The sequence below is a fragment of the Uloborus diversus genome, chromosome 1 (genome assembly GCF_026930045.1).
Source record: "Uloborus diversus isolate 005 chromosome 1, Udiv.v.3.1, whole genome shotgun sequence".
In the NCBI taxonomy this organism is placed as follows: domain Eukaryota; kingdom Metazoa; phylum Arthropoda; class Arachnida; order Araneae; family Uloboridae; genus Uloborus; species Uloborus diversus.
Window position 1 is genome coordinate 138,795,913 of NC_072731.1, and position 13,401 is coordinate 138,809,313.

The 13,401-nt window shown below is 33.7% G+C and overlaps 1 protein-coding gene across 2 annotated transcripts in view; it reads left to right on the forward strand.

The window, feature by feature from the left end:
* Positions 1-202: 202 nt before the first annotated feature.
* LOC129232423 (glucocorticoid-induced transcript 1 protein-like) overlaps positions 203-13,401 on the forward strand; it is a 232,052-nt gene continuing 218,853 nt past the window's right edge. For both annotated transcript variants that reach the window (XM_054866571.1, XM_054866579.1), the window contains exon 1: positions 203-631. In XM_054866571.1, coding sequence (XP_054722546.1) covers positions 379-631 — 253 coding nt within the window. In that variant the 5' untranslated portion in view covers positions 203-378. The remainder of the gene's footprint in view (positions 632-13,401) is intronic.

Genomic DNA, 13,401 nt, shown 5'->3' on the forward strand with positions numbered 1-13,401 from the left:
CAGAGAGAAAGAGATCGGAGATGTTGCATAATATTCCGTCCGAGCTTCATAACGCTGACGCTATTGGCATTATCTGATCAGAAAAAGTAGCATTTGGCGCTGTGAGAATCTCCATTGTGTGTTGTAACCCTCCGCGAATCTACATGCATCCATAGATTGGTTCACACCACAACCACACACGATTTTGACAGACGGTGCGCAGAGTAAAGCGCTGGTTTGAGGATGCTATAGGGAAGAATGATAACAAAGTGACTATGATTTGCAAAACATCGTACAAAAACGCTCTATTTCTGCAGTTAGACTATGGATTAAATCTGAATTGCTAATATATTCTTGAGGTTTTTTTTTTAGACGAATGCAAGAGCTTTTATTCTAAAAATGTCGGGCCAGCAATCACAAAGAATGCGCAAAAATGTTTCTCCCGGTGCTGCTACAAAGCAAGGCCCTATTAGGGCTACAGTTCCATTATCTTTAATGCATCAAACTTGTAGTCCAACAAGATGTTTGAAAAATAGCCCTTCTAATTCACCGCCAGTTAGTTGGTCAAACGATGGAACTAAAGTGAAAAGGCTATCTCCGGACAACAGGATATCGCCTGAAACACAATCCCCTTCTCCATCGGGATATAGAGGTATATATAATTTTATAGTTTTGATTAAAATATTTGTTAAATTGTAACATGAAATATTCAATCCATAAATCTTGTATCTCAATGTGTTGAAGTAACACAAGAAAAGTATAATCCTTAAGAATTCAGCTATTAACTTTTGATTTATTGCATTAATTTTCGACATTAATGCATTAAAAAACCACTAAATGGTTAAATCTCCTCGCCACATCATCGCACTGTGAAAGTTTCTAATATAATATTTTATGAGCATTTTAGTGTAGACGCCATATTTGTTAGTTGCGTCTTTGAAACTTCCTCTTACCTGTAATTTCATTTCGGAGCCTTGACAGACTTCAAATAACATTTAGTATTAATTTATCCATTCGTAATTAGAAAATGCAGTGTACGAAATCAGGTTACTCTTGATTTTTACTGAAAATTCACCGATGCACATCTTATCGTTAATGCATATCGCGAAGATTGTTGTTTTTTTCTTTATGCAGCAGCAGATGTTTTCTAAATCGATAAATTGCAGTGCTCTAATTGTGTTACTATTAATTGTAAAAAAAAAAAAAAATCAATTTCCTTCTCAAAAGTCAAGTTAAAAGGTGTTTGGCTGCGATATCGTGATGCTAAAGGTATTTTTTAAATCGTTTTATGTTTCTCACTTGAATGTAATAACTTTTTTTGTATTTTAAATACTGATAAAACCCAAAATATATTAGTTGAAAATAACTTTTGGTACTTGATAACATAAACTCGAAGTGCTTTTCTTTTCGTGCTTTTAAGTAGATTAATTTATCATGCATTGATGCACCAATCCAATTTTATTTTGATTTTAATGAAAGAATCTGTTTTAACCTCATTTAAGATTTATTACTAATTTCTCCTCTTTTAGCTTTTTCCCCTCAGGATGTAGTCCAATTTGTCTGATTTGCTGAATCACTCTTGAACTTGTTCCTATATATTTGTGATTTTTGCAATTTATATCTCTTGACAATTTTTGTGTTATCTGTCATTGTTTGACAGTTGAATGTATTTGTGCAGTGTATTTATTGATTTCTTGTGGAATCATTTTGCAGTCTTTAATAGTGATTTTACTAGCTAATAATTCAGTTCTATATACTTTGAATAAATATTGTTAACTTAATATATATAAACTTTGAAATTGTTTAAATCACAGCATTTTATTTTCTGCTTTTAAAAATGGATTTAAATTCGATATCAAAGCTATTTTAGCTGCGATTCTTGAAGTATGTTTACAAACTCAGTATTTATTGATTTATTGCAGAATCATTTTGCAGTCTTTTAAAATTTTACTAGATAATAATTAACTAGACATAATTTGAATAAATATGAACTTAGTACTACTTTGAAATGGTTGAAATCAGGATATTTAATTTTCTGCTTTTAAAAATAGATTTGAATGCTAAATACTAAAAGGCTATATATTAGCTTCTTGAGGCCCCCTAAGAACATGACCCTTTTCCCACTGTTAGATCTGCAGGTACCCAGATCCGGGCCTGGAGTGCGTTTGTGGTTTTGGCCCCCCTCCAAAATAATCCACTTCAGAAAGTTATATTGTGTCAGTTTTGTTTTGGGGAGGATTTTTGTCTAATATGTTTCTTGAGAAATTATATGATGGAATTTGATTTCATTCAATTTATTATTGTTACAGTAGATTATTCAAATGAAGCTGCGGGGCTGCATTAAGTACATTAGTATGATAACAAATATGAAGGATGACATATGTGTTTAATAAAGAAAAATAATCTTGAGTAGCTACATATTTTCCTTGCACGCAGTATGCATCTCAGAGCTAACATTTGATAGACATAGTAAGGAGACTGCTAGGAAAGGCATTAGTGTAACTATTAATTGGATTGAAAATCTCTTATGTTATGGGTTTGTTAATGCTGCTCTGAGTGGTGCAGATCTTGCTGTTCACGAAAATGCGGATGCTCACAGATTCATATTCTCTCACCTATTCTTTGGTGTCTAGGCTGTTGATTCACTGCTTGAAAGTATTATTTCTTCTGGATTTTCTTGCATCATCCATGCAGATGATGTTATTGTCGCTAGAGGCAAGGGCGGACTGGCTATGTGGACATTTGGGCAAATGCCAGAAGGGCCGGTTCCCCCGAGGGCCGCCGAAAAGGGATCAGAGTCTTAGACCATGCACGAGCGAAATTATTGGGCCACGGCACGAAAGGGATACAGATAGCTCGGGGAAAAGTTTTTAGAGTGTTGTGGTGTACTGTAAAACTTTTCATGGGGGGCCGGGGTCAGGGCCGACGAGAGGCCATGTTAGCCTAGTCGGAAACACAGGGCCGCCGAGCGCGGCTCCTTCTCAGTCTGGCCACCGGGCCCCCTCTCACAGAAAACTTATACTACTCCAATTCCAATTCAAACCCTTTCAAGTGCCCTGTGCTTATTTTACAACTAGGCTAACATGTCTCTCGTCGATCCTGCGGAAACAAGGGGTCTGGCTTGGAGTCCAAACAGTATAAATTTTACAAGTTTTATGAAGGGGGGGGGGGGGGGTCGTCTCGATTCTCGTCGACCGTGGCCCCCTTATAAAACATCTTCATACATATATGTGTGTGTGTTTGTATGACATATAGTAGTTTTATGATATTTTTAATGAGTGTTTTGATCTCCTCTCATTCTCTTCGCGAAGCTGCTATTTCAGTAAAGGTTGTGTACGAAGAAGGGGGGGGGGGAGTGTAGGTTGCGTGTATTTTCCCGTAAGAAAAATCTCCGTTTCAATATTTAAAGCCTTTCACATCTGTGTGTAGTGTAGTGGTTCGCTTCAGGGCAGTTTCACAGCCGCTTTTCATGAATAGTTATTTGTACAATCTTGCTAAACTTTCTCTTCCTTGCGGGGATTGCCCCTGCTAAGAAAATAATGGTGTTGATCAAAGACGTTTCTCTTGACAAGAAAGGAAACGGTATAAAAGAAACAGCTGGAATTGGGTGGGGCGATCCTATCGTCGCGTAACATACATTTGATGTTCACTTAAATAAAAAGCAAGAAAAGTAACCTTCTTCCAACTGACTTTTTTTTACGATAGTTTTTTGTCAAAATACTCATTTTAGAGTGACCAGCACTTGTTATATCTTATCTAAAGAATCTTATTTTTTGGAAGAGGGATAGGAGCAAGCTATGGGAAGTACACACCAATACAAAACAGCAGAAATGCTCAAATATCTCTTTTCTACAATTAAACGTCATAAAGCTGTCAACATGATGTGTTTCTCTCAGTTTGACAAAACGGACGAAACGAAAGCGTTCCCAGCTAGCCTGGGGGAAAATCATTACACTGTTCCATTGACCATAGTCCTTGTTTCAGGAATTGGGAGCCCCTTTTATGGGCCGCGAAATTTGGTGAAGTCTTTTTTTCGTGTTGTGAAGAGGCTGAACCCTTAGGCGGATTTAGGCTGTGAATTCTGGGGGTGCAACAATATAGCAGTGGCGTAGCTAGGGAGGAGTGGAGAGGGTGGTCCGCCCGGGCGGCGAACTTTTCGGGCCGGCGATTCAGCACTTTTGGTGTGAAAAAGAATCAAATATGGGAATCATTCTTTAAATCTAATACTGTAGGCAAAGAAAAAAAACCCTTTGAAATGTAAGGTTTTGGTATGACGGAACGGTCATTTCAGTGTTCAAAGTTGAAATATGTCCGTAGCCCTTGAACCTTCCTCATTCACTTAATGTCCTTAAATTGTAATGCAACATTTAAACTGCATTTTTAAAACTTAAATTTCGGAAAATATTCAAAAATGTAATATCAAATATATTTCTGAAATATAACATTTGTTTATGTATAATATAAATATCAAATATATTTCTGTAAAAGTTGTTTCTGTGTCAGTGATGAATTAATGCAGGGAAAACAAATTATTGCAACTTTGTTACAGAATAAAAGCTGACTCTCCATCGCTCCCAAAGGATTAAACTGACTTCAATTTTGAAAAAGATTCGGTAGAGAACCCCATTCCCCCAAAAGTTACTTTTAACTGCAATTTGTGATGTAAATTCAGAGTATTTCTCCGAGATAGATGCCTGACCCCGCCCCCTTAATTTTTGTAGGAAGAATACGGATCAAATTAGTTCCCCATTGCTACCTTAAATGAAGTTTTATATTTTGAGAGATAATTTTCAATGCTTTAATATATTAGATATATATTAGATATGTCTCAATGAAAAGGTGGCAAATAGAGGAACCGCCCCGGGCGACAGAAACTAGCTACGCCATTGCAATATGGGGGGGGGGGAGGGATACAGCACTGCACATGGCGACTAAAGCTGCTATTTCGACGGCAAAGGCGACTATTTTGATGACAAAAGCAAGTATTTTGCAATAAGTTGTAAAATACAGCGACTATTTTAGTAAGAGTAACTAAAATTCGTAAAAGAGCAAGATATTTTTTTTCTTCTAGGAGAAAAAATTAGTAAAAAAAAATTAAAAAATCGCTTTTAAGTTTACCCCTTAGTTACCACGGAAAAAAAGGAAATGTTTTACCGCGTTTAATTTTTGAAAACAGTCGTTTTAAAAAGTGAGAAAATTAAATGTAATAAAACATTCACGACCAGAAAAAAATGTGAAATTTATATTTTTGTATAAAAAAAAAAAGTTTCGTCGCAATCGTAAAAGATCGCAATTTTCGTAACGGTATCGTTTGTGTGAGTGCGATTTTTGTAAAGGATTAGTTTTTGCAATCGTGATTTCTGTTTCTCAACTACTTCTTTTTTCTTTTTTTAACTGTTTTTTTGGTTCTTAATTTCTTTTATTCGTACTATACATTCATTTTTTTTAAACGACAGCTAATTTTCTTTCGATCCGAAATATGAATGTGACGCTTCGAGCTCTTTTTATACAATCAGTCTTTTACTGTTGTCTTTAATATTAACAGTCAGACAGTGAGAAAAATATGCTAGAATATGTCAGTGTTGGTTTCTCTAGTGTTTATTCAGGGTTGGGCTAAAATTTGGAAAATATTTTTTGAAGTTTTCTTTCTTAAAGTTTGTTTGGAGAAAATTTACCCCACGTTGGTCTGTCCCACTTCATGGCATTAAAATGATATAAAGGCTAATTTTTTTTTTTGAGTAGGAGACTATTTTAGAAATTATTTTCTATATATGGTAACTATTTTGGAGACTATTATTCATATTAAAAGCAACTAAGTTTAGTAGCGGAACGCAGGGATAGCACTGCCCTACCCCTTCAGAAAAATTTGAAATTTTATAGTGGAAATGTTGGTTTTTAGTTGGTTTCAGAGTGATTTTATTGTACTGTTTACTGGAATGATGTGGAAGGACTTTATATCGTTTTTGGGGAAGTACATCACAATAGCCAATGGTTGTTTCAAAGAAAAAGAAAATAGTAATGTTATACCAATAAATACGAAATTGCAGAGTATAAAATTATTATATAATACAGTACTGAAAAATAATTAAAGGAATGTTTTTATTTTATTTATGTAATTATCATTTTTCTTTATTTAATGGAGAAATACTTCTTTTTAATTCGTATAGCACAATTTCTCTCGCACTGGCGCTATGTGGTGACCAGGTCACACAATAAGCTGCCTATTATTGTATTTTTGGGTTTGCTTTCAAGTAAAATAACTTGCATTTAGCTGTAGAAAAATATAAGTTGTTTTACAAAATTCTTGAGGAGAAATATATATTTTCTTCTGATAAAATATATTTCATTTAAATTTTCTTTGAAAATCCAACCAAAATTGTTGGGGGTGAGGCGCACCCCCTGGAACCTCCGTAAATCCGCCTATGGCTGAACCTCAGAATCATTCTCTAAAGAGTATCTTCTGCTTTAGCTCATATACTCTGCTCTATATCTCATACCACTTTTTTTGATAGTTCTGCCTTTTCTTTTTCGATTCCCAGAATTTCTTTGCTCATCATGTATGGTTTAAAATCAATTTTAAGATAGGTCAAAAAAAAAAAAAAAAAAAAATTCAAGAGCAGTATTTAGAAAAAGAACCCAAGACTGCGAAAAAGAATCCCCATAACCTTCATCTTTTTTAGCACCATGGCTAAAGAGGTTAGCAGAGCAGGTAAGTCATTGATTATACAATTTGAACAATGTAATACAAACGATGTATTAATATGCATAAAAGACCAATGTCAATCAATGTGTTAAAAATTAGCTATTTTTATTATTAAAGACTTTTTTTCAGTTTACTTTCTTTGTAATAAACACAGAGTTTTACTTCCGGTTTTTAATTGTTGTCAAAAGCAATGAATAATAGTAATTATAAAGTTATCATTCTTCTGCTTTTTAATTTTTGCCAAAAAATAATGAATAAATGAATTATTAATAAATTTAACAAATTAATTTCAAAGCTGAACTTAAGAAACTAGATATTTGTGGGTGTTTTTAAAAGCGCTTTTTTTCAGCTATACTTGTTCAAAATGTTTTTTAATTCGAGCATACAAATCAACAATATTGAAGAAAGATGAATAGTAAATTTTAAGCTATTCTTTCTTTAGGTGCAACATATTTATATTAGAACGAAAGTCAATACCATTGTTTTTTTTTCTTTCTAAAGAAGGATAGGTAATTAAAAAATGCGTTTTAAATTTCAAAAAAAGCACACCTCAAATAAACTTCAAAACGTAAAAACTGTAAACAAAAACAACAAAAAAAAATTTTTTTTCCTTTTTTCTAAATATAAAGACTTTCTATAAACTCGATTCGCACTAAAAAGTATGAAACAAAATAAGGGTATGATTTCTTGATTAAAACACTAAAAAATTGCAGTTGATCTTAAATTTTTTTTGTTTAAGGAAATTCTGAAGCAGTCAATAAAATTTAAATTACAAATTTGAGGGAAAAAGAACTAGGTGGTACACAGCTTTTTATGAATAACTTTTATAAACGCCTCTATTTATTCTTCTCTGAATTTTTCATTTAAATTTTATTGAATACTTGAGAGTTACCCTAAACAAAAGACATTAAAGTCAACTGCAATTTTTCAGTGTTGCAATTAAGAAATCATGTACTTAATTTTATACTTTTTATTGCGAACCAAACTTTTAGATATATTCTTTAGAATTGAAAACATTTTTTACATTCTCAAACTTGAATATTGTTTCGGTACTTTTGATGCATACTTATAATTAAATGCAAATAATCTGGAAAGATGTTTTTTTTTCAATAATTCATTTTTTAAAGTTTGATAACGAGTTTTGATATCAAGTGCATTATTTTGTTTTCCAGATGCATATAACAATAAAATAATACAAAATAGAATGTTATTTAGCCAGGGGCAACCGATGAGAGGTCACGGGAGATCGCCGTGACCTCCCAAAAAATAATTGCTCAGTAAATTTTGTCAGAAGATTCGGAAAATTTTGAGACATAATTACAAAGTTTCAATTTTAAATTTGATTTGCAAAGATTTAAATCGTCAATTTGAAAGAATCATATTAAAAACGCTTTATTAGTTCTATTTAGAACAAGCTGCACCCCTTTCTGGGTTTTAAACTAACATGTACTATCTTGCAGAGTTATAAGTGCTAAAGGGCTCCTGAGTATTGCAAAACAACAGTTTGTACGTTTGAAAAGTCTCTAGTAATATATTTTGCTTTCTAGCTAAGAACTTGAGTTGAGACAAGGGTTTTCCGTTAAAATAGAAACCCTGATGTTCTAATTAACTGAGAAAGTTGTAAAAGCTTCTCAATTGATGCAAAAAAAAAAACTCTTTCGAACGACTTAGAGGCAGACTTAGATAAAACGAAAAGCTTTCTGCGAACATAAATCCTAACCGGAAAATTTTCTGCAAATAATAATTTTGCCTAACTCACCCTTGAATTAAAAATTAAATTTATATTCAAATATGAAAGAGACAAAAAAAAAGTGCTTTAAATCATTTAAATTTTTTTTTTTTTACAATAACATTGCTTATTTTTCACCAACTGAAGAAAACTGCCAAAACCATTATTTTTTTTTACACAAGTGCTTTAAAAGGCTTTTGGAGAAAGGCTTTAACAGAAATAAATTCTGGGATATTCTTAAAAATTCCCTTCAAAAAAAGAAATTTTTTTTTTTTTTTTTTTTTTTTTTTAAATGAACGTTATCAGTTTGAAAAAAATTTTCTGCGAAGCCAAAAATTTTCTGCGAACGCCGTTCGCGCGTTCGTCTATATTATGCAAGACTGCTTAGAGGGTTAAGGGGTGTGGGGAAGTCTCATCACTTTAATAGGCAATTTGCATGAAATTTTAGCTCAAAAAATTAATTATAAAAAAAACGAACTCGAAATTTAAAATTAAAACCCCATGTGCAAACCCTCGGGGCTCGAAGTAATTTTATACCAAATTTCAAGGTAATGGGGTCTGGACGCAGGTCCGCCACAGACTTCCCCTCACCATTCCTTTGACGTTACTTTTTTTTAAAATTACAATAAACCTTCGTTTTACGCGGGGGTTACGTTCCTCGGAAATTCGGCGTGAATAAAAACCAAATAAATTAAGATTAAGACTTAATATAAGTGTTAAAATAGGGATTAGGTTCCGTTGATGAAAAAAAAAACTTCATTCTAGGGATGACTAATTTTATAATAAGTTTAACGTGTACTTATAGGGTCAGGTGGGGTGAAATGGGTCATGGGGTGAAATGGGTCATGCTGTGTATTGTTATTAATAAAAATTTTTGGACTGCCTGAATTTTTCTCAAACCTTACACAAGTTATAAGGGGCTTTTTGGCTACAATTCTGAATTTTAAAAAGTTTCTGTGTAAATTGCTGGGAACACTACACTGACATTTTGTTTCTCAAGTCACATGTAAATTTTTAGGAAGCCTGACAAACTTCTTAAAATCTTGCTATACATTTTTTTTCTTGCAATTCTCAAGTGTTATCAGTTAGAACAGACTTTCATCTACAATTTGCAAAAAACAGGTAGGAAAAATATCAATTATTTCTTCTTTTGTTGCTATTTTCATGTGGTGGGGTGAAATGGGGCATAGTTAGGCTTAGCGAATTTTAATTCATAATGAGAGTAAATTGACTTTTAAAATCCATAAGTCGGTCTTAAATGGAAATTTAGAAGATTTTTAAATGTAACAAAAATAAAGTATGTATTATTGTGTAGAATTCAAAAGCTAAACTTGCCATTCATATTTACAACCTATTACGTACCTACTCTTTCCTACTTAAAATTTTTTATTTATTCAAAGAAAATGCCTGGGGTGTATGTAAGAAAAAGGGAAAAGAAATATTCAGACTCTGATTTAGAGGCTGCACTAATTGAAGTTGAAGGTGGTTTAGAAATTCCTGCAGCTGCAAGGAAATATAATATGCCAAGAGAAACACCGAGGAGATGGGTCTCCGACACACAAAGTCGAAAAGGTTCGGGTGGACTTACAACGCTAAGTGAAGAAGAAGAAGAAAGATGTATTGCTTCAGCTCTTCAAAGTGTGGTTTCCCATTTAATAGAAAGATACAATCATTGTTGCTAAGGATTTCATAAAGACCAATTCTGAAAAATGCAATTGTGGCATTCTTGGCATAGAGTGGGCCAGGAATTTTTAAAAAAGGTCGTCATGCCACTTATGTAAGAGGAAGCCAGATTTGCTCGCGAAAGCAAGAGCCAGGACATGTTCTAAGAAGCAGCAACTGAATGAAACCCAACTCTTGGATGAAGAAAATATCTGAGTTACTTGTGCAAGAACCAACAAGAGGAAAGTGGGCTCTTGTCTAATACAAGGGCAAGAAATCATCAAAAGGATTTGTTGATTACTTGACAGAAGTCAATGACCAGGATTACAACAACGTAAATTTTCTACGAAAAGCCAACTCAGGCAAATACTACATCTTCCCTGAGTAGGAAGATAGACATTGTTTCTAGGTGTCAAATTCTGAAGGCATTGAACGACCAGAATTCGATAGTTGTGGACATTATATTTTTGAGTTTTAGTTCAAAATATTTTGGTGTTGAATAAGTTAAAATAAATAAATGGTTCATTGGAAGCAATTTCTTTCAGCTATTGTACGTGTTTTGGTAATAATTTCTTAGTTATTGTATGTTTCCATTGCTATGACCCATTTCGCCCCACCACGGGGTGAAATGGGTCAGATACTTTAATTGCAATTTTCAGATTGTCAATGACAACAAATTTCAATGAGAAGCAGCTTAAATTTAAAGGGGAAGAATCAAATGTAAAGAAGAAATTTTTAAAAAAGTACAAAAAAAGTTTATGGGTTTGCAAATGGCATCATTTAAAAAAATAGACAAAATCCGCCCTGTTTCACCCCACCTGACCCTATCGATTTCTATGCCCAACACGCATGAAGAAAACATTAATTTACCGTTTATGAAAAGGAGCTGGCTTAGGGTGGTTCAAAAAAACTTTTTTTCAGCTAGAGTCCAGGACACCCCCCATTTTTTATAGACTTCCTAATAGTATGATGCTGTGAAAGTTTTAGCTTCTTACTCAAATTTTAAGAGGGTGCTCAATGACCCCTTAATTTAACATTAGCCGTAGCATAGAAAATGCCACAAAGTTAGAAACATTTAATTTCCCCCAACTGTTTTTTTGCAAATAATTATTTTATTGCAATATATATATGCATATTACTAGTATATATTATAAAATGTAGCATTGTTTTTTCAGTTCAATGCATTTTTTAAACCCCCCCCCTCGACTTAGGAAGTTTGGGGGAGGGGTTGAGCACTGTCTTTCAGTTAAAAAAGGAAGCTAAAAGTCTTCCAGTACATTACTATCCATAAGTCTAAAAATATTGAGGGGTGTCCCGTTATACTCTGCTTCGTTGCAGAGCATTAATGCATTCATGATCATTTCCATGATAGAACCTTCCTTCACTAACAAATCAGAAAAATTATTTCTATTGTCAAGGAATGGCTCAAAATTTTTGTTTTTTGTTCTGTGTCATCGATGTCTGTATTCTCGATGTTTTTGTCCTCCTTTGTCCAGTGAGTTCTGCACTGCATGAGTTTAATAACTTTACTTCTGGAAAGAGCTCTGGAACCATTCGTATAAAATGTCTCTGTGCCCCAAACTCGATTATTAGCATTCCAAAATGCAGTTTATTAAATGTTATCTGAAACCTTTAGGAGTTTGGATTTTAAAAGAGGGAAAAATTTTATCTGTTTGCATTGACGCATCCACATAAAACCGAAACTCATCCGCGTAAAATAAAATAAAAGTGTCAAATCTTACCTGGTGGGCATCGAACCTTTTTTTCACAGCTACATAATAAAAGCTTATGATCATCACATTTTCTCGAAGAATGTTTCATCTTACTAGAATGGGGAGCAAGGTTTACTTAAGGGGGGAGCCGAAGGGGCTCTGTAAAACCTGGCCCCCTCCCAAAAAAAAATTTGAAAACACTCATTGTGAATAAGGATTTAATATTTTTAAATTTAAATTTCGAAATTTCTCATATTTTGCTTTGGCCCCTCCCAAAAGATATTTCTATATACGTACCTGATGGGGTGGGGGAGGGGGGCACCGAGCAGAGGTCTTGCCCCTGTTCGAAAATGATCTAGTTACGTCCCTGGAACTGCGTTTATATCATAGCATATAAACTGGAAATAAAGTCGAAATCCCAGAGGAGAATTTATAATAATAAGCCTTAGGGAACATTTTTTTTTCAATTATTTGAATAGGTATTAATTCTTGCAAAGTACATATAGATCTTAACAAAGGATCTAGTAAATTTTATTTAAAAAAAAGCTTATTTTATTCTTTTTGATACTTATGCATTTAATATTTCACCATTTTGTTAAACGCTTTTTACTCATTTGTTTAGAATTTAGTTGCATACTTTAAAATGGTTCAGAAAAAACAAAAGTCTTGGTTTTCTCAAAATATGTTTACCCCTTCATGCTTAATCATCCTAAATGGACATAACATGAAAAGAATTAATTTTCTATTGATTAGGCATCTAATGATATAATTAATAAAATAATTAATTATAAATTGCAATCGTTAAACTACAAAATTAGCATTACAATGCTTGTTTACGGTGTTTACTTGCATAAGAGTGCATGTTTTTCAGATTTCCTGTAGTACCCCCCCCCCCCTCCCACAAGGGCCGGTCGATGTTAAAGATTCCTGGGCCGAATTTCCTTCCCAGTCCGCCCCTGGCTAGAGGCAAGTTCATCGACACTGTCTCCTCAATCTTATCACCAAGATTAAAGATGGCATTATTCTGAGGGTCTTGCTGTAAATCCTCAAAAAACCACTGTGATTGTTTTCATATGTAAGAGAGCAATTCAGGTGCATAGTATATCGGTTTTTTTTTTTTTTAACAGTCTCTCGGCTGTTCTAATGGAGTCAAGTATCTTGGAAATCTACTTTGACTTTAAGATGCACTGAAAGAAAAGAAAAAGATATTTTTTAGCCTGGCTAATGTAAGTCTTTTGGCCTTGCAAAAGAGCTAAAATTGGAAGTACCTGAGGTCTGTCCACTGGATCTACTGGATGGTTATCTATATAGGGTTTCCAATCCCGCTTAAAAATTTCCCAATGTTTTTCTTCAAAGAAGAAAGCAATCCAAAACTGGACAATATGCTGTCTAACCTGTAGAAAGTGCCTGTTGATGTATGTGTCACCATGACACTAATATTATGAATGTGAAAATTATGTTTGATGAAGTAGCTGAGCAATCTGCAATTTTTGACACAACTCGAAAAGGAGGCAACAGAAACTTGGATGAAACACAGGATGACTTGCTTAACAATTCAATTACTTAAGATACTAAAGTTTTTGAAGACTCTTTTAAGTGTGAGGTAAACTTAGCAA